This window comes from Strix uralensis, chromosome 21 (genome assembly GCF_047716275.1).
Source record: "Strix uralensis isolate ZFMK-TIS-50842 chromosome 21, bStrUra1, whole genome shotgun sequence".
In the NCBI taxonomy this organism is placed as follows: Eukaryota; Metazoa; Chordata; class Aves; order Strigiformes; family Strigidae; genus Strix; species Strix uralensis.
Window position 1 is genome coordinate 3,341,056 of NC_133992.1, and position 26,988 is coordinate 3,368,043.

The 26,988-nt window shown below is 51.8% G+C and overlaps 1 protein-coding gene across 2 annotated transcripts in view; it reads right to left on the bottom strand.

Annotated features, from left to right (window-relative positions):
* Positions 1-26,988, bottom strand: part of WHRN (whirlin) — a 57,201-nt gene that overhangs the window by 9,797 nt on the left and 20,416 nt on the right. The window contains exons 3-8 of one of the 2 annotated variants that reach the window (XM_074891551.1): positions 17,000-17,125; positions 5,230-5,432; positions 4,799-4,835; positions 3,285-3,497; positions 2,752-2,964; positions 881-913 (exon numbers count right to left, since the gene is read on the bottom strand). In XM_074891551.1, coding sequence (XP_074747652.1) covers positions 881-913; positions 2,752-2,964; positions 3,285-3,497; positions 4,799-4,835; positions 5,230-5,432; positions 17,000-17,125 — 825 coding nt within the window. The remainder of the gene's footprint in view (positions 1-880; positions 914-2,751; positions 2,965-3,284; positions 3,498-4,798; positions 4,836-5,229; positions 5,433-16,999; positions 17,126-26,988) is intronic. The other variant, XM_074891552.1, reaches the window with a different exon arrangement.

A 26,988-nucleotide genomic window follows, 5' to 3' on the forward strand; every position in this document is an offset into this window, starting at 1 on the left:
GGAACAGTACAGCTATCCTCTTCTAGATAAGCTCCATTCCCAGAGGGACGTGGCTTTTGGGACAGGATCCCAGCTCCCAGAGGTCCTCTCTCCTGAAGCAGTACTAGCAGCTCTGAGCTCCACCACTCGCTGTGTGACCCCTGTGATTTCCTCCCAGACAAGGAGGAGGGGACGCACTCCGCATGGCACAAGCCTGCGGCTCTTCTCAGCCTCCTCCCAACCAAGAGCTCTGTTAGGACAGAGGGATTTCCGAGGCTCTCCCCACATCCACGTCTAGCCTCTCTAAAGTCTGCGTGAGGATTTCTCCAAGCCTGAACGTGCACAATGTGAGTACATTGACTCCTCCTGCACTGTCACACAGATTTTTGCAGACCCAAGGCCTGTAAGGAAAATTGTCCCCCATCCCTGAGGACACGTGGTGGGATGTGACCAGCCTGCTGGTATTTAGCCAGGGTGCCTGTACAGCAAGACAGCACAGCAGCAGGCAGAGCGGGCAACAAGGCAGCCTGGGGTCCATCAGGCATCAACGCTGCTGGTCCTTCTAAAACCCCAGCCCTGAGCTGCTGGTGGCACTCGGGGCTCTAGCGCAAGCAGGACAGCGGTCCGGGCTGGGTTTGGCTCCAGGCTGAGTCTGGTCTGCACTGCGGCACCAAGGCCTGCAGCCACGCTGCCGAGCTGGGGAAAGGGACTCTGGAATGGCTCAGCATTCAGAAAAGGCAGAGATGGGTGAAACAAGGCGGCTGTTCACGCGGCTGAGTCGCATGCTGGCCCCTGGACGGCCAGTACCCGCCTCCCGCCCGACGCACATTCACACGCACTCTCAACCCATCTACTATGGCAACCGCAGCACTCGAGCGCCCGTCTCGCTGACAGCCCCTACCTCCATCAGGTCTATCAGCCACAAGAGCCGCTCCTGGGGACATGCGAGGGGAAAAGCAGATTAAAACAAGCGTAAAAAGCGAAAACATAACATCAGGGAGGATGCAGAACAAATGAGTGAGACAAGCAAAACCCCGGCACAATGCATCCCCCCTCCCCCAAAACCCACCCTGCAGAATCCACATCCAGCTGCACCCAGAGCTGAATGCAAAGGCTGAAACGAGCCCCTCCCGTGCGAGGTGCTGGGGAGGGTGATGGCAGCAGGGGCTTAGGGCAGGGGAAATAGTTTGGGAGCTCTGCCCCTCTTCTCTCTCTCCTGCTAGCTGAGATGAGCACCCATCCACCCCGAGCTGATGCTCTTCGCTTGGCAGCTGTTTTAGCGAGCAGTGGGGACAACCATCTCAAGTGTTAGTGTCCCCCACCCCCGAGGCAGAGCTCAGAGGGGTGTACGCTCTCACGCCTGTGGAAAGAGGTGCCACACTGCCCGGGAGGACCTGCACTGTGACCGAGGGACACATGTTCTTGAAGGAAGCTCTTAGAACAGTGGTGCCCACTCCCTTCTCTGTGCCACAACAGCACCCCAGTCTCCCTCCCCGACATCTGGGCTCCTGTGCCAGGTGGGGCTGGGCCATCGCTCACGTACCAGGCCAAGCAGCCACCCTTGGGACGTGGTGTCACGGTGCAGGAGGGAGAGCACGGTGTGCCCGTGGTACAGCCCCCAGCACAGGGAGAGCATGAGAACAGGGGGCTACGCTCAGGACACGAGTCCTGGCAGACCTGTGTTAGCCTTCGGTTACTTTGGAAAGATTTTTCCAGCAGGCTTTTGGAGAGCAGCGCAAAACTCGCTTTGTTTATCCTGATCCAGAGAGGACCTCACTGTAATCCACCCTGAACAGAGCAGATGGCTTTTCCATGGGTATTCATGAAGTCAATGGGACAAAACCACAGCTCTCATGCTCCGAAGCTCCCCGAGGCCTCTCTGGAGGCTGGACCAAACTGCACAGGCAGGCACAGCCCCAGGAAAGCCCCCACCTCTCCGCCTTGCTGGCTGTGGTGCCCAGGCCCTCTGCAGCACAGCCCCACTCGCCGGGCTAGGGGCTGGTTTGCTTTTGCTGTCGAACTAGCAGAAAGCTCATTGTCATCCGTTCTTTTCATGAAGGTTTTAATTTCCAAGGTTGCTAATGCATTTATGATGAAAGGCATTTTATGGCTAGGAAATTAATTTTGGGGCTGTGTGCCTGCACACTCTGAGGTGATTACGATAACTTAATTAGACGGTGCGTGCAATGAAGGCCCGGCAGAGAGACGTGGGAGTGCTGCTGCTTAATGCTGGAGAGTGGGCAGGGGCTGGGACAGGACGCAGCCGGCCTGGCTGCCGCGGTCCCCGCTGGGATGGGGAGCAGGCAGCCAGCGTCCCTAAGGGGGGGATTTAAAAGCGACAGCCAGAGCTGGTGAACAGTGGCAGGCACAGCATGGCAGCGACAAGTCGCTGAGATTTCTGTGTGGATGCAGCTCACACTGCACAGTAGAGGTCCTGGAAGGGAGGCAGACTTCCTCCCTTGCTGGGGACAGAGTGACACTTAGCACCAGGCCCAGAGCCCAAGCAGAGGACAGTAGCATCACAGTCTCAGGGGCACAGAGGTACCAAGCCCGTGTCACGCCATCACCTTATTGCACCTACAAATCACGCTATTGCACCCTGCCTGCAAGGCAGAAAAACCAAAAAGCTTTGGGGAAATCCATCGGGGAAGCAGACCAAACAGGCGTTCCTGTGGGGTGAGATGCATTTACAGCACTCCAGGGGAGTGAGATTGTTGTAGGGCTGCCAGGAGCGGGTGTTGAAAGAGAAAGGAACAGCCAGAAGGGACTTACCCGGGCTGAGCTGACGGTTGTGGCAGTGAAGTGGCTGCTGGAGGAAGAGACGGTGTCGCTGTAGGACATCATAGAGTAGGAGTCGGCGCCAATGCTGGGCCCGGAGAGCTGCCGGGCCTTCATGGACTCGATCTCTCTCTTCAGCACCAGGTTGTCGAAGCGGTCGAGGTCTTGCGGGGAGATCACACCCCGCACCTCTGAAAGCAGTGAGAACTGGGCCAGGCAGACAGACAACCAAAGAGAGGTTGGAGCATGACCATATTCCTGGGCAGGGGAAGACCCATCCTCCCAGACTGTTCAGCAGTGGTAACGAGATGCACTGGCAGGTAATGCAGGAGGAGGTTCGGTCCTAAACTTTACCAGAAGCTCCTCTGCCATTGAACACCAGCCTGTATCTCCCATAATGTCCTGTATCTGGACACTACCCTTGATCCTGAGCAGATAACTTTGGAGGACTGAGCCACACTGTGACAATGGCTCTGCTCAGTTCACCAGGTACAAGAAACTGTCCCTGACCTTGGTGTGGGCCTCACCTTAGCATGTGTGTTGAGCAGCTCGAAGAGTGCCATGACCAGAGCATCCACGGAGATGTTGCCTTCCTTATACTCATCGAGGTAGTACCCCATGGTCGCCCGCTCCTGTTCGTTCAGGAGGTGCCGTGCCTGTTCCTCCAGCATGACTCGGGTCTGGTTCACCATGCTGCTCAGCGTCACCTGGGAGCCGGCCAGGCCCCGGTAAAACACCGGCTGCAGAGAAAGGAGATGGGCTTTGGCCTGGGATGCCAAGGAATCAGCTGCTGAAAGGAGGGCAGCTCTCTGCTGAGACAGCTGGGCAGCACAGGCAGGACCGAGAGCTGCCCCCTTGCTCTGGGCTCTGCCCAGCAGCCCAAGCTGCCTCTGTTTCAGACCATTGCTCTCACCCAGCTGAAGCTGGGAAATGAGACTGGAAGGGGGGCGCCAAGAATGACCAGAGGCAGGTACCCCCAAGGATTCACCAGTGCGGCTGCTCGCTTAGTGTCACTACTTGTCTGGGTAACTCCAGAGCCATGAGTTTATGCAGCATCAGTTGAATAAGCAAACCAGCTTGCCAGCTCTGTTCAGCAAGTGTGGACACTCCATTGACCAACTATTGATTTAATAGCAGGCTGTACTCCTTCCTGACAGAGCTGGGGGAACTGGGGCCACGAGGAGAGGCAAGCTTCCCATCTTGTGTAAATGCACACTTGTCCTCGCTGCAAGCTCAAAGCAGACCCTGGTGAAGAAAGAGCCACTGGCAACCAAAGGAGTCCCCGGGAAAGCCACGTCTGGCTGCAGATGAAACAGTTTTTCCTTTGAGAGGGATTTCTAAGTGGAGGTCCTCACTGTTCTCCTCCCAGGCAGTGTTGGCACAGTCAGCGTAGGGATATGGAGCCAGACAAGACCCTGACTATCCGGGAGACACTGTGGAGTTGAGTTGAGGGTGGGAAGCATGTTTTGCCAGCAAACAGCACAAGCCGTTATCAGTGAGGGCCACCTGTGAAACCTCGCTGCTTCATTTCCATTTAAAAGAAATGTGCTTTGCAAAGAGGTCTTCGGAGAAGACATGCTGGCACAGAGCTGCAGCCACAGCACTGGGTAAGTCCCTGCCACTGGCTGGTGTGCTGCAGAGGGCTGGCTCAGAGCTGCTTCAGGGTGGGAAAGATCCCAGGAGCTGTCAGGGATCAGAGACAGCCACCATGTGTCATGGTCACCTCCGCAGGGTGGAGGGAGTCCCCACAGTCCTTGCCTGGGTGTGATCATTGCCCCTTGCCCAGTAAGGGTTGGGAGGCACCAGATGTGCTGCACAACTGGTCCACCGGTGGCACAGGAGAGGGGGTACCCATTGTAGAAACACAGCTGGACACAGAAGGTGGGGAGGAGAAAGGCTAGAGCCAGTTAAAACCCACCGGTCCTCACAAAACTAGCATCCCTTCTATAATCAGGAGCACAAAGCCCTCCCTCCCGTGGAAGATAAGAGACAATAATGGTGATTTTTTCACAAGGCATCAGGAAGACCTGGTATCTCTTACCCTGGCTGTCGCCTCCGCAGCGTGGTCGCCCACTGCCCTGCGAGGAGGGAGAAGATCAGTCAGCACTGAGCGCCATGAGTCCGCCACTCACCACCTGAGCCCTGGCACAAGAGTGTTATGTACTCTCCTCTTCGGGCCTGTAAGCTAAAAGCCTGAGAGAAAGGGAAGGGGCACAGCAGCACGTTGTCTGGAGCTGATCCACCTTACAGGCCAGACGTGCTGTCTTCTAAGCACCAGATATGGGGGCCACACACCAGAGCAGGGGGGTGCTCCCGTCGACAGGCTGTCCACACACACCGTGCTGCATCACGCTGCCGCCGTTTCACGCGCCAGGGCTCCACACCCACCCTGGGTGACTGTGTGCAACCTACAGGAGCTCTGACTCGACCGAGCTACACCCCAAGCTCGCACGGGGTGTACCAAGCACATACCCTGCGGAGTTGACAAGGGTCTCGCCGATCTGGGAGCTTGCTATCCACCTGGTCTCGTCCACAGTGGTGCGGGCGTGGGGCAGCCTCCCGATGTCCTTCACCGTCATGATGAGGTGGCGGGAAGACTTGAGCAGCTTCACTGCCTCGTCATGGGGGATGCTGAGGAAGCTCCTGCCGTTCACCTCCAGGATCTGGTCTCCTACCTGCGGAGTCAGGATGGGGTGAGCCTGGCAGGCCCTGGGGGCTTTCCTGTTAGGAATATGCTGTCCTCTCCCACCAGGGAGGAGCTACTCAGTCTAACCCAACACCAACCTAGGGACACAGCAACTGGAGGGACCAAGTAAAATGAGGGAGAGGGGTCAAGTGCTGGTGGCTGGAGACGAAGCACTCAAGCTCAGGGCCAGTAAAGGACCAGGCTGTGAAGCCTAGAGGAGCCTGTTTAGGATCCCAAGTCGGACCAATTTGCCCAGTCTCCTCCATTAACTAGATCTGCAGACCAACGTGGTTAAAACAGCCCTCAAAGAATATCAAGACCTCCAGCCCCAATCTCTCCTGCTGATTTGAGAGACCAGGAACCATCTGTGGAAGCCCCAAACCTCAGATCTCTGCGTGCAGCAGGAAGGGTTCAACTTGAGTGTCTCACCACAGTCTCCAACACTCTGTAAACTGCAGGACCTGAGACAGCTGGGTTTCATCTCTCCTCTCCTCCTACTTCCTCCCCAGCTGCTCCTGAGAGCTTTCATTTTGTGGCCAGGGCCTTTGCTGTAATCAGGAGCTTCCCTCACAGCCTGGCCATGTTCAAGACACAGCACTCATGGCATTTCCCCCTTCATCCCAGGTCCTCTTTCTCTTTGCTTCTAGGACATTCAGTGCCATTCCTCCTCACTCCCATATCAAAATCCACCCTGTTTCTGATAAGCCACCTCTTTGAAACTGCTCCTTCATATCTTTGCTTAACCATAGGCTTCTGGTTCAGCTCTGTAAAAACATGGTCTTATTTTCTTTATGCTGGCAATGCAAGCAGAATGAAACATTCCTTTAAATAACTCACCTTCATCTTGGAGGACAAAAGGAGAAAAGAGGGAGGGGGGAGAAATTCTAAGTCTAAGATAATAATATGGAGAGTCAGTACGATCTTTTTAGTTCAGTCCATCTCATTCTGTCGTTGGGTTAAGGAAGCCTCAGAGGACTGGGATTAATTCTCCAGACTCTTACTCCAGTGAGAAGCCATGATTAGCCACTTCCAAGTCTACGTGGTGGACTGTGACTCTGCTGTCACCCAGGTTTTCACCAGTGCTACCCTGAACTTTGCTGGGATGAAACAGCGGACATCGGGACTACCACCAGCAAAGCTCAGCTCAGCATAAAGCACGAGAGATCCGTCAACCTCTCCAGCAAGGAAGGGCAGCCAGTTGTTGGTCCCAGGAAGCAGCTGGTCCAGAAACCACAGTACAGCCCCTGCACTTGGACATTGCCTCTGTTTTATGCTACAACCATGCTGAAGCTCACAAGAACACAGGGCCAGAGCTTGCATCAGCTCCTCTCCAGGCACAGCACTGCCAGCTGAGATGGAAGAGGGCCGGGGGCCGTGGCAGCAGGACTGGCACATATGGGCAACCTGCACACTTGTGCGCACACTCCCACTCAATTTCTGCTAGCCTGTGCTGCTATTTCTGCTAGCCTGTGGCATCCAGATGGTCAATCCAACAACCATCGATGCTTCAAGGCTAACAGGACCCCTGTCAAGGCACCCACTGCTTTTTCTTTGTCTTCCTGGGACAATTCCCTTCCATTAGTGCATCCAGTGAAGGGCTGGTGGGAACCGAGGGCGGAGGGGCCATGCCACAGTGTCAGATACAGTGCTGATAAAACCCAACTATGGCTTCTCCAGGCACCCTCACAAGGACATCCTCAGCAGAGAAAGCACAAGAATGGGGAAGAAAAGACAGAAAGAAACCCTGCTGCTTGGGCCAGAATAGACCCCTGATCCCAACTCTGGCTGTCTTGAGGTCTGTGGTGTGACAGACACCATTCAGACCAGCCAAAAGGTGATCTTGGTGAGAAATCAAGGAGATAGAAGAAGAGCGAACTGGTGGAGAGCCCCTGGGTGGCAGCAGTGAACATGACTTAGCAGGGCTCTGTCAGAGGTGACGGGGCAGCAGGATCCTGACTCTGTGCTTATCTCAAGAGCCACTGACCCACCTTGGGCTGTCTGAAACTGATGCAAATCCCAGTCCCGTGAGTCCTGCTGGGGTGAGGGTGTTCTGTGAGCAGGGTCTGGCCCTGCAGCAGCCACATTCAGGGGCAGTTACCCACTGGTGAGAGGCTGTCCCAGCTGCAGTGTAACCAGACAAGGGTGCAGGGGGCAACTGGGAGCATAAGCCAGAGTCTCAACAGGAGCATGACTGACAGAGGGTTTTAGCCTGGGAGTCAAAGCAGAGGCCACAGTCCAGCTCCATGGGCCTCTCTCATACTCTGCAGTGCTGTGGTCACAGCATCCCATTTCTGCCAGGTTTTTTATATTCCTGGGGCACCAGGGCACCTCCTGGACAGCCTGCTGTAGAGCAAATCTGGCTCAATAGCAAAGAAAAACACCATTACCTTGAATTACACTTCTCCCAGCAGCCCTCAAGAGGAGGCTGCAGCAGTTTAATTATTATTATATTTTGTTTTGAAACGAGTCTTAAAGAAAATTCCAGGTGCCTTTTACAGGGGCCCTGGGCCTGCTCTCTCTTAAGTGGTGCCAGGCACCACTGCACTACTGCAAAACCAAGCCAGGACACAGGAGCCTGGAGCAACTCTTGGACCCATGATCCACGCAGAGGGCACAGGAGCACTGGGGACTCCCCTTTGTGCAGGTGGAGACTGTCCAACTGATCAACACAAGGCTGTTTCCAGGGAGAGCCTGGCTCTTCCCATCCAGCTCAGCACTCACAAGCACCCCTCCCATCACTTGTCCCACAGCAGTGACTTGGCTCAGTTAATGGACCTGGCACACTCACAGGTGCTTCTTGCAGGGTTGGCCTTCAGCTGGTTCAGCTCTCTCATCTGACTCCCCACACGGCTACAGGATCAGGCAGCTGCTGTGGGGTGGTGAAGGGTCTGGAGCACATGTCATACGAGGAGCGGCTGAGAGAACTGGGGTTGTTTAGTCTGGAGAAGAGGAGGCTGAGGGGAGACCTCATGGCCCTCTACAACTCCCTGAAAGGAGGGTGCAGAGAGGGGGGATGAGTCTCTTGAGCCAAGGAACCAGCGCCAGGCCAAGAGGGAATGGCCTCAAGGGCCAGGGCAGGGTCAGACTGGCTCTTAGGAAGGATTTCTTTGCAGAAGGGGTTGTTGGGCGTTGGAATGGGCTGCCCAGGGCAGGGGGGGAGTCCCCATCCCTGGAGGGGTTGAAGAGTCGCGTTGACCCAGCGCTGAGGGATCTGGTGGAGTTGGGAACGGTCAGGGTGAGGTTCATGGTTGGACTGGAGGAGCTTCAAGGGCTTTTCCAACCTGGATGATTCTGTGATTCTGTGGCAGGAAGCCCCAGGACTGTCCTGGACCGGTGAGTGGCCACCATGACAGCAGGGAGGTGCCATGGCCTCAGAGCAGCACTTCACTCCAGCCTGCTTTCCAGGGGAGGGCAGCAGAAATCACCCAAACTCACTGTGTGGCACTTGTGCAAATAGGTGTTGCTCAGGCTATTTAAGGGATTACAGAGGCAGAGTTTCTGAGTGCCAAGCAGGCACAGCTGCTTCCCTCCCTGGTCACTGCAGGGCCATGGAGGGTTGTATGTGGAGATCTTCGTGCTCCTCTGGCCTTGCAAAAAGAGATGCAGAGGGAGAGATGGCACAGGATCTCCCTGAGAAGCAATAAAGAGATGCAAAGGAATGGGAGAACCTGAGAGTTGTTGAACATCCAGAAGGTGGGGAAGAAAATCCTAGAATGCCTGCAGCAGCAGTGCGAGAGTGAGCCCAGGAGGGCGTCAAGACATACCACCACCACTGAACTATTTGGGTTAGTTCAGACTAGAGGTGTCAGAAGGGGCTGGTAAAGGTGCTTTGAAGAACCAGGCAGGACTTTGCAGCTGGCTGAGATGTGACTGATGTCTCCTGAATGTCCAGAGAGGACGCAGGTAAAGACTATAACCAATAGCCCATGGACCACTTTGCTCAGGGTGCAGCTGTGATTTGACCACGATCACAGAAGCCTGCAACAAAAACATGTGATGGGAAACCATGGTAAGAAATGTATCAAGAATAGCTCAAAGTAGTGTAATGGCAATATCCAAGTGAATGTGTGTCCTTGCTGTGAGTGCATTCCCTGAGTATATCTCTGCCTGCCCAGCAAGGAGACAGAGAGAAAAGTTCTAGAGAAGGGAAACAGAAATGATTAATGGCAAATGAAGATGCCCGTGAAGGGACAGATCGAAAAGATTAGGCTTGTTAAATTTAGAGAGGAGATAATGTGTGGGGAGCTTGATGGAGCTATAATAATGAGAAGCCAGAGAAGGGGTCCTGTCTACTCTTCCCTCTGATGAAAGGACAGAGGATGCTCAGTGAGGCTGGAAGGACACTCTGAGTGGCATTGATAGGAGAAAAGGATCTGGAGCAAGAGCACCACAGAATCATAGAATCGTTTAGGTGGGAAAAAACCTTTAATATCATCGAGTCCAGATGCAGTTTGGATGCAGCAGAGCTCGGTTCTATGTTCAGCTCTGTCCAGTGACCTCGAGCAGATTTGCCTCATTCTTCTGGGGCAGTTCCTGCCTCTGTGACACACAGAGGGGCTGGTGGATAGCAAGGGCTGTGGCAGCACAGGAGAGCATCACCAGTGTCAGGGCCCCTGAGTTTTGTCCTCACGTGGGTCAGCTGATGCCCTCTGCTTGCTGTCTTCATAACTGCCATTAACGGGGCAGTGGCAGAGCTAATAAAGCAAAAGAGATGGTGTAGGTGAGAGATAAACCCACAGTCCTACGGCCAGCCAAGAAGGGAGCCAACGTCTTCAAGCTGGGCTGATGCAAGCCTGCAGCTCAAAGGGAAGAGGGAGCACGACAGACGCATTGCAACAGCCACTGCGAGGCCCTGGTGTTGGCACAGGCCAGGTCCTGCTCCCCCATCTTCTGCTTTGGCTCCAGTAAGACACTCAAAGCAGCAGGTCCTGCAAACAGAGCCGCCTGCTCTTGGCTGGCCTTCCCCACCTCTGACTTTCCCTGTGGAAGGACGAGAGCAGTGCTGGACACAGCTCGGACTTGGCAGGTCATGGCCTGAGGATGGTGGCCCTTTGCACTGGCTGGCTGGAGGGGAGAGAGAACAGAGCAGAGCAGTGTCAGGGTGGGATACTCACACCCACCCCAGCAGACTGCAGAGCACAGACCGGTTGCCAAAATCATACGCTAGGGATGTGAAACTTCCCTGGTTTGAAAGACAGACAGCCTGGAGGCAACCTCACCTCTGTGAACCAGCTGCAGAAGGACAGCCAGAGGCAGCCAACTCCACCTGAGCTGATCCACAGAGACCAGGAAATGGGAAGGAAGGGAGGGAGGGAGCCCAAAGGAAGGCAAATGACACAAATGACCACATTCCCGACCATCAGACTCCACAGATATCTCAGAGGTTCCCTTCGAGCTCTGTCAGCTTTAAACCAACAATCAGGAAATTGATGAGCACCAACATAACAGGGAAGGAAAATTATGCAAGTGCCTAAACTGCCAAGAGAAACACACATTCAGGTGTAATGAGTATCATCTCTCAGGTTTTTCTAATTCACTGGAGTGGATTTTGCTGCTAAAATAAGGAACACTGGTCTCACTGCAGCACCGAAACAATGAAAATCCAAATTTGATTAGATAGTTTTATTATAATTATGAATCTTTAATAGTTTTCCACATCCAGGATTAAACTTTAATCATTTTTTGTTCAAGACAGTTACACAGATTTAATAACCTCTCTTCAGTTTCTCCTTTCAAGAGTGGATCAAAAGGAATCTGGCAAGCCCTTGTCGTATCAGGCCACTGATAGCCACTTCATCTATCCATGTCTGTCCTTCATCACTGCCTCAACATGTATCCAAAGTCCTTCATGGCTCTCTGGCCGCTTGTGCTCCCTCAGTATAGTGCCCAGCACAAGACCCCCTCTACTTGGTGATGCCAGAATATTAAGACCGTGTGAGAACAACCAGACACAAAATACTTGGATACGTTTGAGCACCTCGTGCAGGGGGAAAAAAAGACCTTGCAAAAATAATTGCTGGTGAAGGGCAGATAAGGGAATCACTGGACAGCCCAAATGCCTGCAAATCAGACTATCTTGATGACAAACTCCTATTAGAGCTGGAAAGGATTTTTTTGCTAATTAACACAGATAATTTTTTTCCCCCCAAAGTCAAGGACAACTGGGAATGTAACAAAAGACTGCGGAGATGCAAAAGAACCATCTATTAAAACAAATGTTGACCCTGGCAAATTATTTGTTGTATGCACAGCTCCAAACCAGCACAGAATAAAAGAAGTAATAATAAGACACAAAAAAGTCAATAAAACAGAAAAAAACCACTGCCTGGATTTTTCAGGAACAAGTTTTCAGTTGTGCTCAGCTAATGGTGGGTGGACACAACAGGACTGGCTGCGTGCCTGATCACTTCTGAAAATGGGAGTATTCTCATTTCCTAGAAGAAAAATCTACCCTAAAATGCAGGGGCTGTACATGATGTGCAAAAGGTCACAGACCGCAGACAAGAAGCAGGGTTCAGAAATAACACACCTCGATGACAGGCTTGGCTCCTTCTCTTTCTGGAGACAGAGAGAATAACATGGGAAAGGGAGATGAAGTCAAGAGAAACTTAATGGGCTTAAGACAAGGGTTCTGAGCACCTAAAGTCTCTTAAAAATAATCAAAATTGGCTCTGGGAGAAATTCAGTCAGACAGACAGAAAAATAGGTGAGAGACTTTAAACATGAGTTAATGTTAAATGACACCAAATTGAGCTGGGAATAACAGGGCTAATAGGATGCCAAATGGTTTGGCACTAGTCTTATTTAACGCCACTAATGTGCTAGAAGAGAGGTTAAATTACACTTGCAGATATCACTAAAGTAGAAGGAGTCTCTCTCTAGCACAAATAATTACCAAAAGCAGACCTTAAGAAATTAAAAATACGGGCAGGAAAAAGTACAAATCGATTTGGAAATGATCAAATTAAGACTTGCAGAAAAATAAGGAGGTGCTCAGCTTCCCCAGGAGGGAAACAGGTCGGGGCAGATGATCCACATCCAACAAGGCCAGCACAGCCTGTTGGAAGGATGAGAGACAGATCTGGGAGGAAGGCAAGGGAACAGCGAGTGCCAAGTGCTGTCTGAAAACATGTTATTTTCCCCCAAACACCTTGCAATACAAATAAGACAAACAAAGCAGATACAGACTGTCTCTCGGGGCAGGCAGTGGTTTCGGCATGGCTGCGGGGAGGTTTCTGGTAGCTTCCCAGAAGAGGAGCAATTTAAGCCACGTCTGTCCCCATGAAGGTGACATCGTTTGAAGGACCACTCCACACTGTCTCCAGTGGAAAGCTGACATCTTGCATACCACAACCATGCATCTCCTCACTGAATTTCTCACTATACAGCTTATTCCCCAGACTCCGAGCAGCCACGCGACTCTTTTATTATCTTCTCTTTTTCTGTACCTTTGTCTATGTGCAGACCTCAAAATACAAGCCAGTTTTCAAGAGGCAGCTTCATGACTGCCACTGATGATGTAAAATTATTCACTTCTTCGTATTTACAGTCTTTTTCTCTCCTTCTCTTGTATGTGGATATACATGGATCACGGTAGCCTCTTTTTACCACAGCCTTTGTGCTGGGAACTCAATATTGAGTTGTTTGTTCAAAGAAAGCTACCTGAAATCTGCTATTTCTGATGTAAAGGTCAAGGAGAGAAAAAAAAAAATTGGCTTAAAAAAAAATCCTGACAAAATACACCACCAGAAAAAAAATGACTGAGGAAGAAATCAGGATGAGCAGAGCCACGAACACCAGCACAACAAGCTCAGCTCCTGTACGGCATCACTGCGAACATCACGAAGGAGGCAGGAAGGACAGAAGCTGAAAGCAAACAAGCCTGGCTCACGCTCCTCCTTTGCAGTCTTCTGTTAACCTGTGCTTTTTCAGTCTGAGAACTTACACTGAGGCAGCATATTTTAAAACATGCCCAAAGAACGCATTGCCAGAAGTTTCATGAATGAATAAACACAAAGAAGGCCAAGGCCAAGAGTATGAATATTTAATTATTGACTGACTGCAGGGTTCCAGCCTGTTTTCTGCCAGAACCTGCAGAGCACTCTGCCTCGTGGCCATGAAGCCGGAGGGAGCGGAGCAGCAGTACCCAAATTGGCATCAGCAGGGCTAGACCTGCTCTGGGACCCCCTTCTCAGGACCACGGGCCCTGTTTCTGTAGCAGACAAAAGCCAGCTTAGCCTTTGGGCCTGAGAGAAACCTCCTTGGTTCTGACTGGCTTTCAATACCACGTTATTTGCCCTTTAATCAAAATTTAAGGGAAACGTAAAATATGTTATTAAAACTTTCAAGAATTCTGATTTGGTGCCATAGATCTGAGGAGGTTTTCCCTAAAATGGAAAATCTGGCAGAATCAACTCAAACAATTCTGGTGACAAACACCAGTGGAAGCAGCAAAGCCCACAGGATATTCACTGCCTGGGAAGTCAGTAGGAACCTTCCCGTTGACCCAGCAAGGTTGGGTTGAGCCCACATTGAACAAACCCACAATTTTTCTGTTTGAGTGAGCAACAACTTATCTGGAAATCACATCTACCCATCAGTTCTTCCCTCCTCGTGGTATCACATCCCTTCCACCACCACCTGGAGCAGCGTAGGGAGCGTGTGGATGCAGCCTACACCTGACCGTGTCTAACGGCAGAACATAAAAGGCCTTTATCTCCAAACCTCCAAGCACTTCTGAATTTACGGCATACACAAATCAGGGTGGGAAGTGTCTGTGCGTATCTGAAATCACATAAAGCCTGACATTCAGAAAAGCACTGGCCTGCTGGCACGCACAAATCAGTTACTAGAAAACAGAACAGCAAGGAGAGAGATATAAAGAATCAATAAGCAGAGGCTCTGGTGTGCAAACAATTGCCACGGCACGGGGAGATTGCTTGGCAGGGATGGAGGGGAGTAGCATGCACCACTCCACGTGCTCTGACTACAGCAAGCGTGTGATTATTTTCTTGCCTTCCTAGCAGGCAGGAAATGAGAGGTGGAAGGATAAAGCTGGTGTTACGCTGCTGTGACTTTTTGTGCGTGTGTCAGTTTGCAGTGTGACATTAACTGTGCTGAGCTCACTGGCAGGACTGAACCAAGAAAAGCAGCAGTTTCCCCCGTGCAGCAGAGAGAGGGCTTTGGAGCAGGATGGAAACACCGAACGTGAAACAGAAAGAACCTTAGGAAAACAATGCAACTTCTTTTTATTTTCCTGCCTTTAATCTTTCAGGCTTCTGGTGTTTATGGGATGGAGTCTGACACTCTGGCACAGGGTCAGCAGGCGCTGGGGACAAACAGGCTTGTTTCAGATGGCAGGTCCCCTGACTCTGCGAAGTCACCTGCGTGACACCCAGGGCAGCTCGAGCCAGTCCCTCTCTTTCCAGCTATATTAGGCTGAAAGAAATTATCCTGTGCCCCTTATCATTATCATCTCTGTCTTGAAATCCTCGTGTCCCGGAGCACTGTCCCTGCTGCCTCCCACCACGACCTTGCGCTGATGACCAGGCAGGCGCTGACACCCCTGGCAGACAGCTGTGTGCCCCGGGCGGGTGCGCGGGCAGAGCGGCTGCCGGGTGGCCAGCCCAGAGGAGTGACGTATGCTCTGGGAGAGAAGGATGGTCCGCAGGGAGTTTCCAACAGCAGCTTTCACTTCTCGCTGCCCTGAGAAACACTCAGCCATCTCCCTAGGATGCTGCCACAGCTCCTCATCCCTAGTGCCCAAGCCACCCTCTCACATGGCTGGGCCCCAAACCCCCCTTCCCAGATAGGGATCAAGAGAGAGATTAAGGCTCTGATTGACCCAAACCTCCAAGTTCAGCATTTTCATCCTGTGTCAAAAAGAGCCAGCAGAGAGAAACGGGAGCCTGCAATAGACAAATGTCTCCCTCTTTCTCCTTTGTCTACGAAGGGAGCCCTGGTGACCTCAGTGCCCAGCTAGATGGGCTAGACGGGCCCAGGGGTCTGTACCAGATCGGCTCGAGGGATGGGATGATGGTATCTGTCCCAGCCCAAATCACAGCCCTCTCCAACAGACTGTCCGCCCACTTCACACTACCAGCGTTGACATGTTTAAGTGACTTTATGGGGCCACTGGAGCAAAGCTGAAGGCTTAGCCCTAAACTCTCCAGGGCTGATCAAGGGAGAAATGTATCGCTTCACAATATAGAGAGGGAATCAGAGTGGATTACCGCGCGATCCTCAGCAGCCCAGCATCATTTCAGGGGACTGAGAGAACGTTAGGGAGTTTAATATCCATTGGGTCTTGACTGGCACAAGGAGCAGGGAAAGAACTGTCTCTCGGAGCACATGGGATTGCACTGGAGGAAGTAAAAAGGGCACGATGTGATTGCAGGGAGTTGGGTCATTTAGAGATTAAAAACACACCAGGAAAGAAAGCGAGTGATGAAGTAAAACACTACAGCCTGAGGAATTTTAGCTTCAAACATGCTCCATTCATGAACAGCCCAGAGATACACCCAAAGTCCAGTGACTCACTTTTCAACTTATTTTACTGGTGAACATTCCAAAACATATAAAATTTTAACCCCAAATGCCCCTACCAGGAACAGCTGAGGTCCCAGGATGTCCCATCCTGTTCTGAGACCTGGTACAGTGGGAAGGCTGGAGGAACTCGGAGGTGATACGTGTGCATGTGTACATGGTGGGATGGAAAGAGATGTAGAGGATCTCACTTGACACGAGGTCTGCAGCAAAACTGTAGCCAACTCTGGACCAGTGCAGCCTCAGAAGGGCCCAGCCAAACCACAGAGCATCCTTTAGGAACCTGTTTGACCATGTAGGGAGCCTGATGTATCTGGAGGTCACACCAAGTTAGGCTGCTGATAGATCAACTCTGCTCTAGCCCCGAGGGTGATCCTGTTTCTGCTTGTTAAGACATGATCCTTATGATTACCAATGCTGCTGGAGGAAACTAGCACACACCTGCTCCCACCACAGCAAGCCTGGCCTCCTCTCATCACGGCAGCTAAATACATTCCCTGGAGGCAGGCTAAGAGCACCTTGTGCAAAACGCTAGCTCCAAACATAATGGGTTTGGATGCGAGATGCGGGAAGAGGGCACAGGACCAGGATCTTTAATAGAAAACTCTCTGCCAGCTCAGGAAGGTGAGAGTGACTTTCTTCACCTACTAGGTCGGGGCTGGACTCTTAGATATCTACACCAAAAACATCCCTCAGCTATCTCAAAGGGGAGAAATCAGGTGTGGGGGTGTGCTAAGGCAAAAGGCAAGTACAATCTACTCTAGAAGTTGTAAGGCTGCATTTCTCTCTGCACAACCACCTTGCTCCCTCTAGGCTTAGTATCCAAAACGTCCGAAGAACCTGCCCTGAAAAGCCATCCCCAGAAATGCAACACTCACCTCTACACCGAGAGCCTTGCTTGGTTGGGGGCAGAAGGGCAGGAGCAGCAGTAGTTATGTCCTGAAACGGCCCTGCAGCCACAGCTGGTGAAGCTCCACCTCCCGCCCCAGCCCACTCTGGGGTCACTCTTACCTTTAAGCCAGTGCTCTCTGCTTCGGAACCTTTATCTACACCAGTGATGTAGATGCCCAGGGAATATTCTGCCCCTCCTCGGATCATGAGGCCCAGGGATTTCCCTTCATTCAGGACCAGATTCACCTGCAGAGGAACAGGAACAGCCATTTATGAGGGGTCTGAACGTTGCACAAAAGCAGTGCCAGCCCCACGCTTCTGGTATCAGCCATGTCCCCACTGCTGCCAGCAGCTCTCCCACCGGTTCCCTGGAGCGCAGCACATACCCTGGGACACAGCCCCTTCTCTAGATGCCTCCAGACAACCGCAACCCCAGACCGAGCTCTAAACCAGCAATATCCCCTCCCGGCTGCGGCTGCCTCAGGTAGCAGTGCCGAGGGAGGACAGCAGGTTTAGCTGCTCCTGCAGCTCCCTAGGCTCGTCCGTCTCCCCGTGCCTGGACACACGGTCAGGGCTGGCTGCAGCTGAAAGGATGCTTCAGAGGTACATGGACTGCAGCATGGGCAATGCCTGAGCATCCCCAGAGAGGTAACCACAGGCACGGGGCGGACAGACGGGGCAATTCTACCAAGGGGGGCATTTTCCAATGAACATGCAACGTCCAAGATTTGGGTTTGTTTTATCTTTCCCTGTTTTTCAATAATTTAGACACGCAAGTGGAGTGAGAGGGCAGATCATGTTGAGAAGGTGTGGAAGTCTGGCTCTTCCAAAGGAAAACTTGGAAGAAGAAAGAAATGATGGAATGACATGCAAGACCCAGGTGACAAATCCAGAAGTAAAGCACCGGCATGGAAGGAGGTTAACGCTTCAAGTGGAGCAAGTAATGTTATTACAGGAGGGGTCTGGGCCTCGGGAAAGGAGACACAGCTTAGGCAAGGGCTGAGAGACTGTTCTGCAGGCTGGAGTCCAGCTAAGGTGTCACCCAGCCAAGGGGCTGCCAGAGCTCTGCTGGATACTGTCCTTCTCCTGTCTGTCCTACAGAAACCCAGCCTCCAGTACTAGCAACTAAAAATGTCAACTAAAAAAGCAAACTGCAGGTTTCAGTCCAGTTTCTGTCAAACACCCTCAGGGTCCAGATGGAGCTGCTGTTAAGCTCTTCGGCTGAAGCCCACTGCACCTCCCGACACCAGTCCCAGGTGTCACAGGACGACAAAGCAGCACCAAAGGGGCCCTCCTGTTCCTGTTCTGCAATCCTCAGAAACACGAGGTGGAAACGGTGCAGGCGAAGGGAGAGGTGTGATACCCAGGGTAGCTGTACCCCTGCCGTGTCCCTTGGCCGGAGCAGGTAGCTCCTGTGGGACAGGGCAGGCAGTGGGGAATATGAGAAGGAAATGTCAGCTCTGGAGAAGTGAGAAGGTTCAGCTACGTGAAGGGCAGCACACATGACCTGGGAGGATTACAGCCATAAACCAGAGGAAAAGTTGACCCGCAGCAGTTTTCAGTGCTCTCCTTGTATAGGTGTGTCTCTGAGCTATGTACTTAACTGAGAGAAATCCCCAAAGCACCACTGACGGAGCGGTGCCAGCACTGGCTGTGCACTTCCCCTCTGCAAACCTGTGATTACACAGCGACTCCCCACATCCACCCAGGCTGGGAAACAGCCCAGTTCCACTTCTCTGCCCTTCTTTTAGGTAGCAGTGGCTGCGAGGGACCACTCGAGGCACTCCCCCCTCAGGAGAGGGTACAGAGAACAAGCAACAAGACAAGCAACACAGAGGCACAGGCTGCAGTGGGGAAAGGCCCTGGCACAGCCCAGGCGGGTCCTCACACACCTCCACCAGCCCAGCCATCACCCCTGCAGCAGTCCCTGCTCCGTGCTTCGCAGGACACCCCAGCCAGGCAGCCCACTAGGCACAGAAGGTGCTCAGGACTCCTCCACACAGCCATGTGCCTCATTATCTCTAATTAACAGTGCTAGGATAGATTTCCCATCTATCCTGCCCAGAAAAGCCAGCACACGCTGCAATAGATGTTTAATATTTTCCCCAAACCTCTGACAGGCTGAAGTACCACACAGCACCTGGACAGCTGTTTTCCCCACCAAATGCTGGCCGCAGGGCTGATTTTGCAAGGTACGTCAAAGCTATTAGCCAGCTTCCCATCTGCCTTCTTCCAACCTCTCCTACTCACAGGGCCTGATGATATATGAAAGGTCAGGTGAGAATTTAGAGTGAATGAGCAAGCGTGTGTTTAGCTCCCTTGAGGACTCTCTATTTAAAATGGCCTTTGTTCACTTGCTGCACGACATTTTCTAAATTAGTAACTGCCGGATTTTTTTTGCTTTTGACCCAAGTTCTAAGTCAATTCTGGAGAAAAGCAGACAGCAGGAATAAAAACAAATGAGAAAAGCCAAAATGTGTTTCACACTGATAGAAACAACCAGAAACAGACTGTTTGTGAATAGCTTTTGTATTTAAAACTCTTCATCGCAGTCAAATCAAAAGCGTGCGCATTTACCTTGATGGAAAAGTCATTTCCAGCTTCAAGTCACTAATTACACTGCCTTTCTAGAGGACACAGCATCACGCAGGGAGTTCAGCCCAGCCTTAGAGAGGCTGGTATTGAAAACCCATTTTCTATCTTGGTGGTGGTGCAGCAGCAAGACAGAAATCAGCAGCAGGGCATAAATCTACCTAAGGACAATACACTGCAAAATTCTGCACTTTAAGAAATGGATGCCAAAGCAGCTTCTACTTTTCTATACCGGTGTCACGGCTGGCTGGCAACTGCATTAATGCCTCATCAGCTGCACGTGTGGTACGGATCTGTGAGCTGAAGCTGGGGTGATCCCACCACCAAGGCAGGCAGGCTCTCAGCACGGCGCCGCTGCCCTCTGCGCCCCGCACACCCGCAACGGGGAAAGCTGGAGAGCGAGAACTCTAAGACTTTAACTACCTCTATCGGCACCCTTGTCTAGGGCCGCACAAAACTGGTGTTCCCTGGGTTAGTCCCTCCCCTGCTCTAAAGTTCACAGAGCGCTGGAAACAATTTTAGGATCGTAGCATTATGAAGGAGCAGTAAAGAGACCTTCACGCTTCAGGCTGGAGAGGAGAGTGGGCATTGTACCCACTCAGCAGAGCAACGGCCTGTCAAAATCAAGGGCAGTTTAACTTTCTCTTTACATGAAAGCATTGCTCTGGACATAGAACATTTCACTGGGTTTTATTAAAACCAAAAAAATATTAAACTGCTCCAAAGTCCTTCTCGTTTCCCCCCATTTGTCTAATGACATTCAGGATTTCCCTTCTACTGTAACTTCTTCCCCACACCGTGGCCCTATCTTTCAAAAATCCCCTGATTTTTGGAAAAATATGAGTAGCAGAAATGCAACACAGTGCATGCAATCACAGAGCAGGGTCAAAACAGTCTAGTAATGGCAACACTCCCTCCCTCCCTCCCTAAACAACAAATATATGTGCCAGCACGCCAGTGGAGTAGCAACAAGGAGGGGTAGCTCCATATCAAGACATTTACATTTCCCTTTAATGCTATCCCCACGGCCTGGTAAGCTGAGAAGCTGCTCTCCCCACCCCGGTATCATCAGATCGAGTAAGAGATACTCCCTCTCCCTATAAACCTGAGGTGCTGCTGTGTGCGCAGGTTTGTTTACACACGTAGCAGGCAAACCTAGTCTTCAAGAAGCAGAAAGCAACGAATACAGCCCTGAGCAATAAAGATCTGAAAGACCTTCTCGCAAACCCAAGCAGAGTGAACAAAAACCTAAGCCCTACTTAAAAATATGTTGCTGCTGGCAATCCCAGAAAGCTGGGTTGTTGAGGGCTTAATTGCATTTCTTAATCAACTAATAGCTACGCCTCTCCGAATAAACCCTGCGGAAATCACAATAGAAACTTAGGTAGCTGGGAAAAGTGTGGCAGCAGCAGGGGCCACAGAAATAACCACTCTCGGAGCACTGGGCTTATTGACAAACTGCAGATTTAGGGAACAGCTGAGAAATAAAGTGAATGCTCGCAGGCAGGGGGCTCAGTTGATCAGACTGGGAGCAATGAGGGAGGCAGGAAGGAGGAGCGGAGAGAAAGCGTTCAGGAGCCAAACGGAGAGATAAGCTGCTTGCCAGGATGAAGCAAAGGCTGAGTCACTCCATGTTAAGGGCTTAGGGATAAGAGGGGAGGCTATTTTGCACATTATTTCCCAAGGACCTCCTGCCTCCGAGGGGCTGTCTCCAGGGTCAGGGCGCCCAGCAGAGATGGTGTTAGGTGGGGTTGGCACCGTCATGCTGGCAGCCCCCAGCACAGCATCGCCCGTACCTGCTGCCATCCCACTGGGGACACCTCTCCCACGCCGTAAGCTCCAACACGGCTGTGGGGTGGGAGGGAGACTGCAGGATGGCAGTGAAGCACAAGGCAAGCTGTGCTGTCCAAGGAGGGAGCGAAACACATCCACTGTGACCAGGCTGTTGTTTCCAGTGGTTCCCACCGCTGGGACTTGATCCTGCCATGGTGGGAAGTGCTGATCCTGGGCCCCACTGGGAACAGACCCCCGACACGCTGTTCCATGGACCAAGCCCTTCTGCTTGGGCTTTTCCACTCGGGTAAGCAGCTTTGTACATGTATGATTAACACTTCTGTGCAAGTCTTGCCCCAGAAAAGGGCATTTTGGTTACATTTCCACTTCACGTTTTCTCCCTCCTCTACTCTCCCCCTGTTGTGCTGCCAGGCTGAAGCTCAGAGTGAGAAGCTGTAACATACCTCAGGGGCTGATACCAGCGAGAGCTGGGATCACTCCAAGCTGCTAAACGAACAGCTGTCCTTAACACCATCCTAAAACAGAGGCAGCAAGCAAGGCTGTGCAGAAAGGCAGCTATTCTGCAGGGGGAAACTGAGGACATCCAGGCAAGGTAGCCCCCTGCACCTTGCTGAGAAGGGCCAGGTACTCCCAGGCTCACAGTAGCACAGACCCTGCGCAGTCCCACCCTCCTCCCTTATGCTGTACCAAGGCTGTGTCCAGCCCCAGGCTACTCCTGCGTGTAAAACACAGAAGCATTTGGAAGATCAAGGTCACAATTTTAACTTCAATTTCAATGCTGAAACATCTGCTGCCTCCTGTAGCAGGAAACGAAGGGAAAAAAAAGCCATCATCAGTAAGGCATTTGCTCTGACTTGATTCTTGCATGGGATTTCTTTTCTCCGGGTTTATAAAATTACCTGTTGACAGATTCAATTTTACCATTAGAAAAAGCACTTTCAGACAAGAATTACTCTGCATCAGTACAATTCAACACACAGCTGCATGAGTGGCTGAGAAGGTTTCACCCATGCCGACAGCTATTTCCATGCCATTACTGCTACCATACAACAAAAACAACACTTAAGGAGACTCACAGGGCTCATCCTCCTCCTGCTTCCCAAGGAAGCCCCACTGGCTTATGTCTAGACATCCTGCAAATGTGCGAGCACAGCTCACAGAATGCAGAGCCAGCTCCCGACCCATTAACTGAGGTACTGGGAGCAGCAGAGTCACAGCTGCTAGAGGTGCCGGATCCATCAGAGCTGCCTCAGCATCAACCCCCCTTCCAGGGCAGGCTTTGTAAGGCCATGCCGGGGACTTTCCTGCCACAGCTGCACTGGCAGCTGCCTCCAAGTGTGTTTAATATTAGGGCAGATACAGTGGTGCCCCTGGCTATGCAGCAGGCACATGTGGGGCACTGATTTGCAAACAGGTTCTTGCAGGAGGTGTGTGCTGGGGCAGGGAGCATCTCCCACGGCTGAGAGGTGACACTCGGCGAGAGGGACAGGCAGGCAACAACAGAAGCAGTGCAGGACAGTCTCTAAAGCAAATCCTCTGCCACGGGGCTCGATCCCAAGCCTCAGCCCAGCAGTGCTGCCCAGCTCTCAGCCACGCTGCTGCTGAGCCCAATGGCTGCTCCCCACGGGGCACTGCTTGGCTCATGCACCACAATTACCACTTTTGGGTGCTTCTTCTGCTTAAAGTGCCTGAAATAATGAAGAGATGGCACTGCTGCCCACCAGCATGAGGTGAGGTGAGGTCTGACCCAAGGGACATTTTGGGGTAAGTCTGCTGGGACAGGGCTACCGACTGCTCAAGGCAGAGGGATACCTTTAATCCCCAGGGAACTGGGGACCAGTAGCTCATGTCACATACTCTGGTCGCCACAGGGAACTAACCACGTACCCCCGAGTAGCCTGGATATGCTTCTAGCTGTAAACCAAAGCAAACTCCAGCAAGGTCAGAGCAAGCAAACAGTGAGAGACGCAGGGAGCTGTATCACTTCACACTAAAAATGTCATTACAATCTAATAGAAAGAAATCCTTCCTTATCTCTCCTGCATCTCTTATCCTTCATGCTCAAGTAGTCACCATTAGCGTCTCAAACATTCAAGCCACGCAATGTTATCACAGATATATTTTTTCTTTTTTGTTTTTTTATAATAATTACAGATACTTTTGGATACAGAAGTGCCTGAAGGCAAGGAGATGTTCGCGCTCTCTTCTTTACGTATATTTTCTTTCTTCTGCTGCACCAAAAGCTTAAAGGAATAAGCAGCTCCCCTGGCAATAAGCACATTAGAGCAACAATTCAGCTGATGAAATGGCGTTTCTCAGAGAATTAGCAGTCCGACACTTGCAGAGCGTTTTGCACAGTTCATCTTCCTCCCAGCTCAGCAGCACCCACGAGTTTTTGCTGGCTGATGGTTTCCAAAGTGCTTTTAATGAAATAAGCTGTTGATCCCAGAAGTACATCAATGACAACTCAAAGCATAAATGGTCCTTGCTGTTGTGAAAAATCCAGAAGACCTAACCCTGGACAGATCACAGAAACCAAACTGCTTTGAAGCACAAGGTGACCACTGGAAGCAGGTCCCATCTTTCTAGCATGCAGCTCCATCCTCTGTTGGGATGGTGCTGGGGGACCGTGACCTGCTGCTGTGTCTGTCCTGGAGACAGGTGGCTGCAACATTTCACCAGAGCTCTGCCCTTCGTTTCACACTTACTGCTGACCACCATCACTGGCTGCTTCACCTGCGGGGAAGATGGGCACAGGGCTCTGATGAAACAGTGGCTCCACTGATTATGACTGCAAGGAAGGCTGTTTTTTCTGCAGAAAACTAATAATAACACAACTTGGGAAGTACGGCCATCTCTCCAACCTGCCACAGACAACGCAGACGTGGAAGGCATGAAGATTTGCAACAACTTTCACAACCACAAGTACACACACACTACTTCATTCCCCCATTCCCTTTAATTCTCGCATCCCTTCTTGTGCCTTCTCAAGAGATATCATTCGTGTTAGGTCAGGTCTACACCGAATAACTGGCCCAGATCTTAGCACTGACCTCCTGCTCATCCACACAGAACAACCTCTGACCCAAGCTTGGTGCAAGATGGATTTTGGCTCAGAACCACTGACTGGAACAGGACGTTGAAAGCAAAGCCAGTGGGCAGCTGACAGTCCACCAGTAACTTCCCAAATGCCCCTAACAGCGTCCTCCACAGCTGACAGTGAAGGAATCCCAGTATCCACACAAAAATGCAATGTAAAGCCATGAGCAAGAAACGGGCCAGCAATGCTGGCTGCCTTCTGCGCCGACTCCGCGCTGCAGCAAAGCCACCTGAGGAGGTCAGGCTGACCCGTCAGCAGAAAGCCCAGCCACCCTGGGTGCACAGCAGCCCATCGGCTCCACACCTCCGTCCCGGTGCCCGCTCCGGGAAGGGACGCAGCCATGTGCCAGATCCCCCCTCCGCCAGACGGATCGGTTACACTATCGCACACACGCCAACAGCAGCGGTTTCCATTTCAAGCCTTTTGATAATGAATGCTCCTGCCTACAGATAAGCAAACTTGTTAAACTATGCTACAAAACCCATCCTTTCAGGCATACAGAACAGATGCGCTGGAGGGAAAGGTAGCCAGACAAGGATATCTCTGTTGCCTGATGAATGTAGGATGCCTCCACCAACCTTGAATTTAACCTTGCAAAAGCTGGAAATACCACCTTAACTACAACAGCGTTGCAGGCTTACTGAACTGTAGCACTGCATTAACAAACTTGCTGGTTTACATCACTTCAGCCTCCTGCTGTAGGGCTTGAAGTCTGATCTCTGCTGTACTTTCCCAAAAGGTGCCTGTTTGAAAGCTTTTGCATATGTATTCCAGGACGTTCAGATCGATTAGAAATAGGAGAGAGAGGGAGGAAAAAAATAACCAACTAATCCCCAGCTCCTTCCTCAGAATGTAAAAACATACAGAAATCAAATAGCCCTCGGGGGGTACCTGTCAACGCTGGTTGACTGGGCTTGAATTAACCAGGGTATGTTGCATTTATTTGCATGGTATTTGTGAACAGAATAACCCCTTTCAGCAGTTAAATATATATAGCGCTCTCTACACATACAAATAAAGTGAGAAAAAACTAGAGGCAGGCTGTTCCCATGTTCTGGGGCATGTTTTCATCTCTTGATGGTCCACAGTAAGTCAGGACAAAGCAACTCAGCTAATTCATACCCTGAAGCATGTGTTCAGGCAAATGTCACAGGCAGTCACACCAAATAACCCCTCTCAAATCCACCGGCCAGGCCAGGCTGCCCTCACTGCCAGACAGCCTTTGATCATGGTGGGGCTTTCTTTCCCTCTCAGCTGGCAAAGCAAGGCCCCTCTGGATACAGAAGTGTCTGGGTAGCCGTGGTCATTTGAGTTGTAGCATCCAGTAATTTTCTTTTGCTGGTCTTACAGGTGGGAATTCAGGAGCGGAGGTTACGCAACGTGCATACCAAGCCTTGTACATCAACACCAGTGAGCAGGACTGCGAGGAGGAGCTGGGTTTGGAAGCACACTCAAGGCAGTGCAAGGAGTGGAGGGGTCAGGGTGCTGTTCTCAGCAACCTCAGGTCCCACCAGAGCAAACAGCCACCGCTGACAGCACTCCTGAGCAGCAGGCTAGGGAGGAAGGTGCATCATGCTCGTGGCCAGCAAGGCCCAAGGGCCGTTAACAGAGGAAGGAGAAGGCCTCCAGGCAGCGCCGAGAGCTGGAGGCACACTGGAGACTGACACAAGAAGTTAAGTCTGGAGTAGCCCAGAGAGCCATGGACCACCAGCAGAGCTGCGTGGGGATCCTGGGATTGAAACTTAACACAGGGTTGGCAGCTTCTGTTACAAGTGTGGTACGCAGCCAGCGTGGCACCAGGGGGGCTGGATGGGGACAGCAGAGCAACCGGTGTCACTGCTGATGTGCCATGGAGGAGTAGTGCCCTCATGCATCAGATCTTTGCATACCCATTTCTGCAAGCTTCAAATATTTCCTGCAATCGTCACTGACTCTTCCCAGGATAATAGAGGGGCCTTCACTCCTCTGCCCTGGGGTCAACACACGATCCTCCACTACAAGAAGTGCAAGGGGTGTCTGACTCTGTGAAGCAGCACCAAGGAATAGAAGAACAAGATCAGATTCTGGAAGAGCCAGGTGGAGTGCAGAGGCTTTTCACTACTCTTTACACCTGAGCAAAATGTCCTGAAGCCAGCAAGCCATGAGCTGGTTCCACCATGATGACCTGGCATCCCACCCAAGGCTGGCAGATTTTCCCAGTGCTCTGCAAGTGCAGCGCTGCTGCAAAGAGGCATCACAGCAACGGCACCAGAGAAACACAGCTCAGAACAAGGGCAGCAACTTCTGTGAGCCAAGGTTCGGCTAGGATGGTGCCACACAGCCTGGCTCAGTTAGAATAGTGCCACAGTGGGTGACTTGGAGCTGGGGCCCCCCTCACACCTTGAGAGTGAGCAGCCAAGCCCAGCACAGATGCTTGTTGAAGTTTAATGTGGCCTTCATTCAACTTGGCTTCGTTCCCTTCCAAAGCAGGTTAAACTGTGGTAATTAAAGCTCTTTTAACTTGCAAAGTTCAGTTGGATTCATTTTCCTGTACACCCCATGGGAACCAGCTCTGACGAGCTCGGGACAGGAGCAGCACAGAGCAGGGTGCTTTGCTCTGATGACCGGCCCAGGCAGCAGTCGC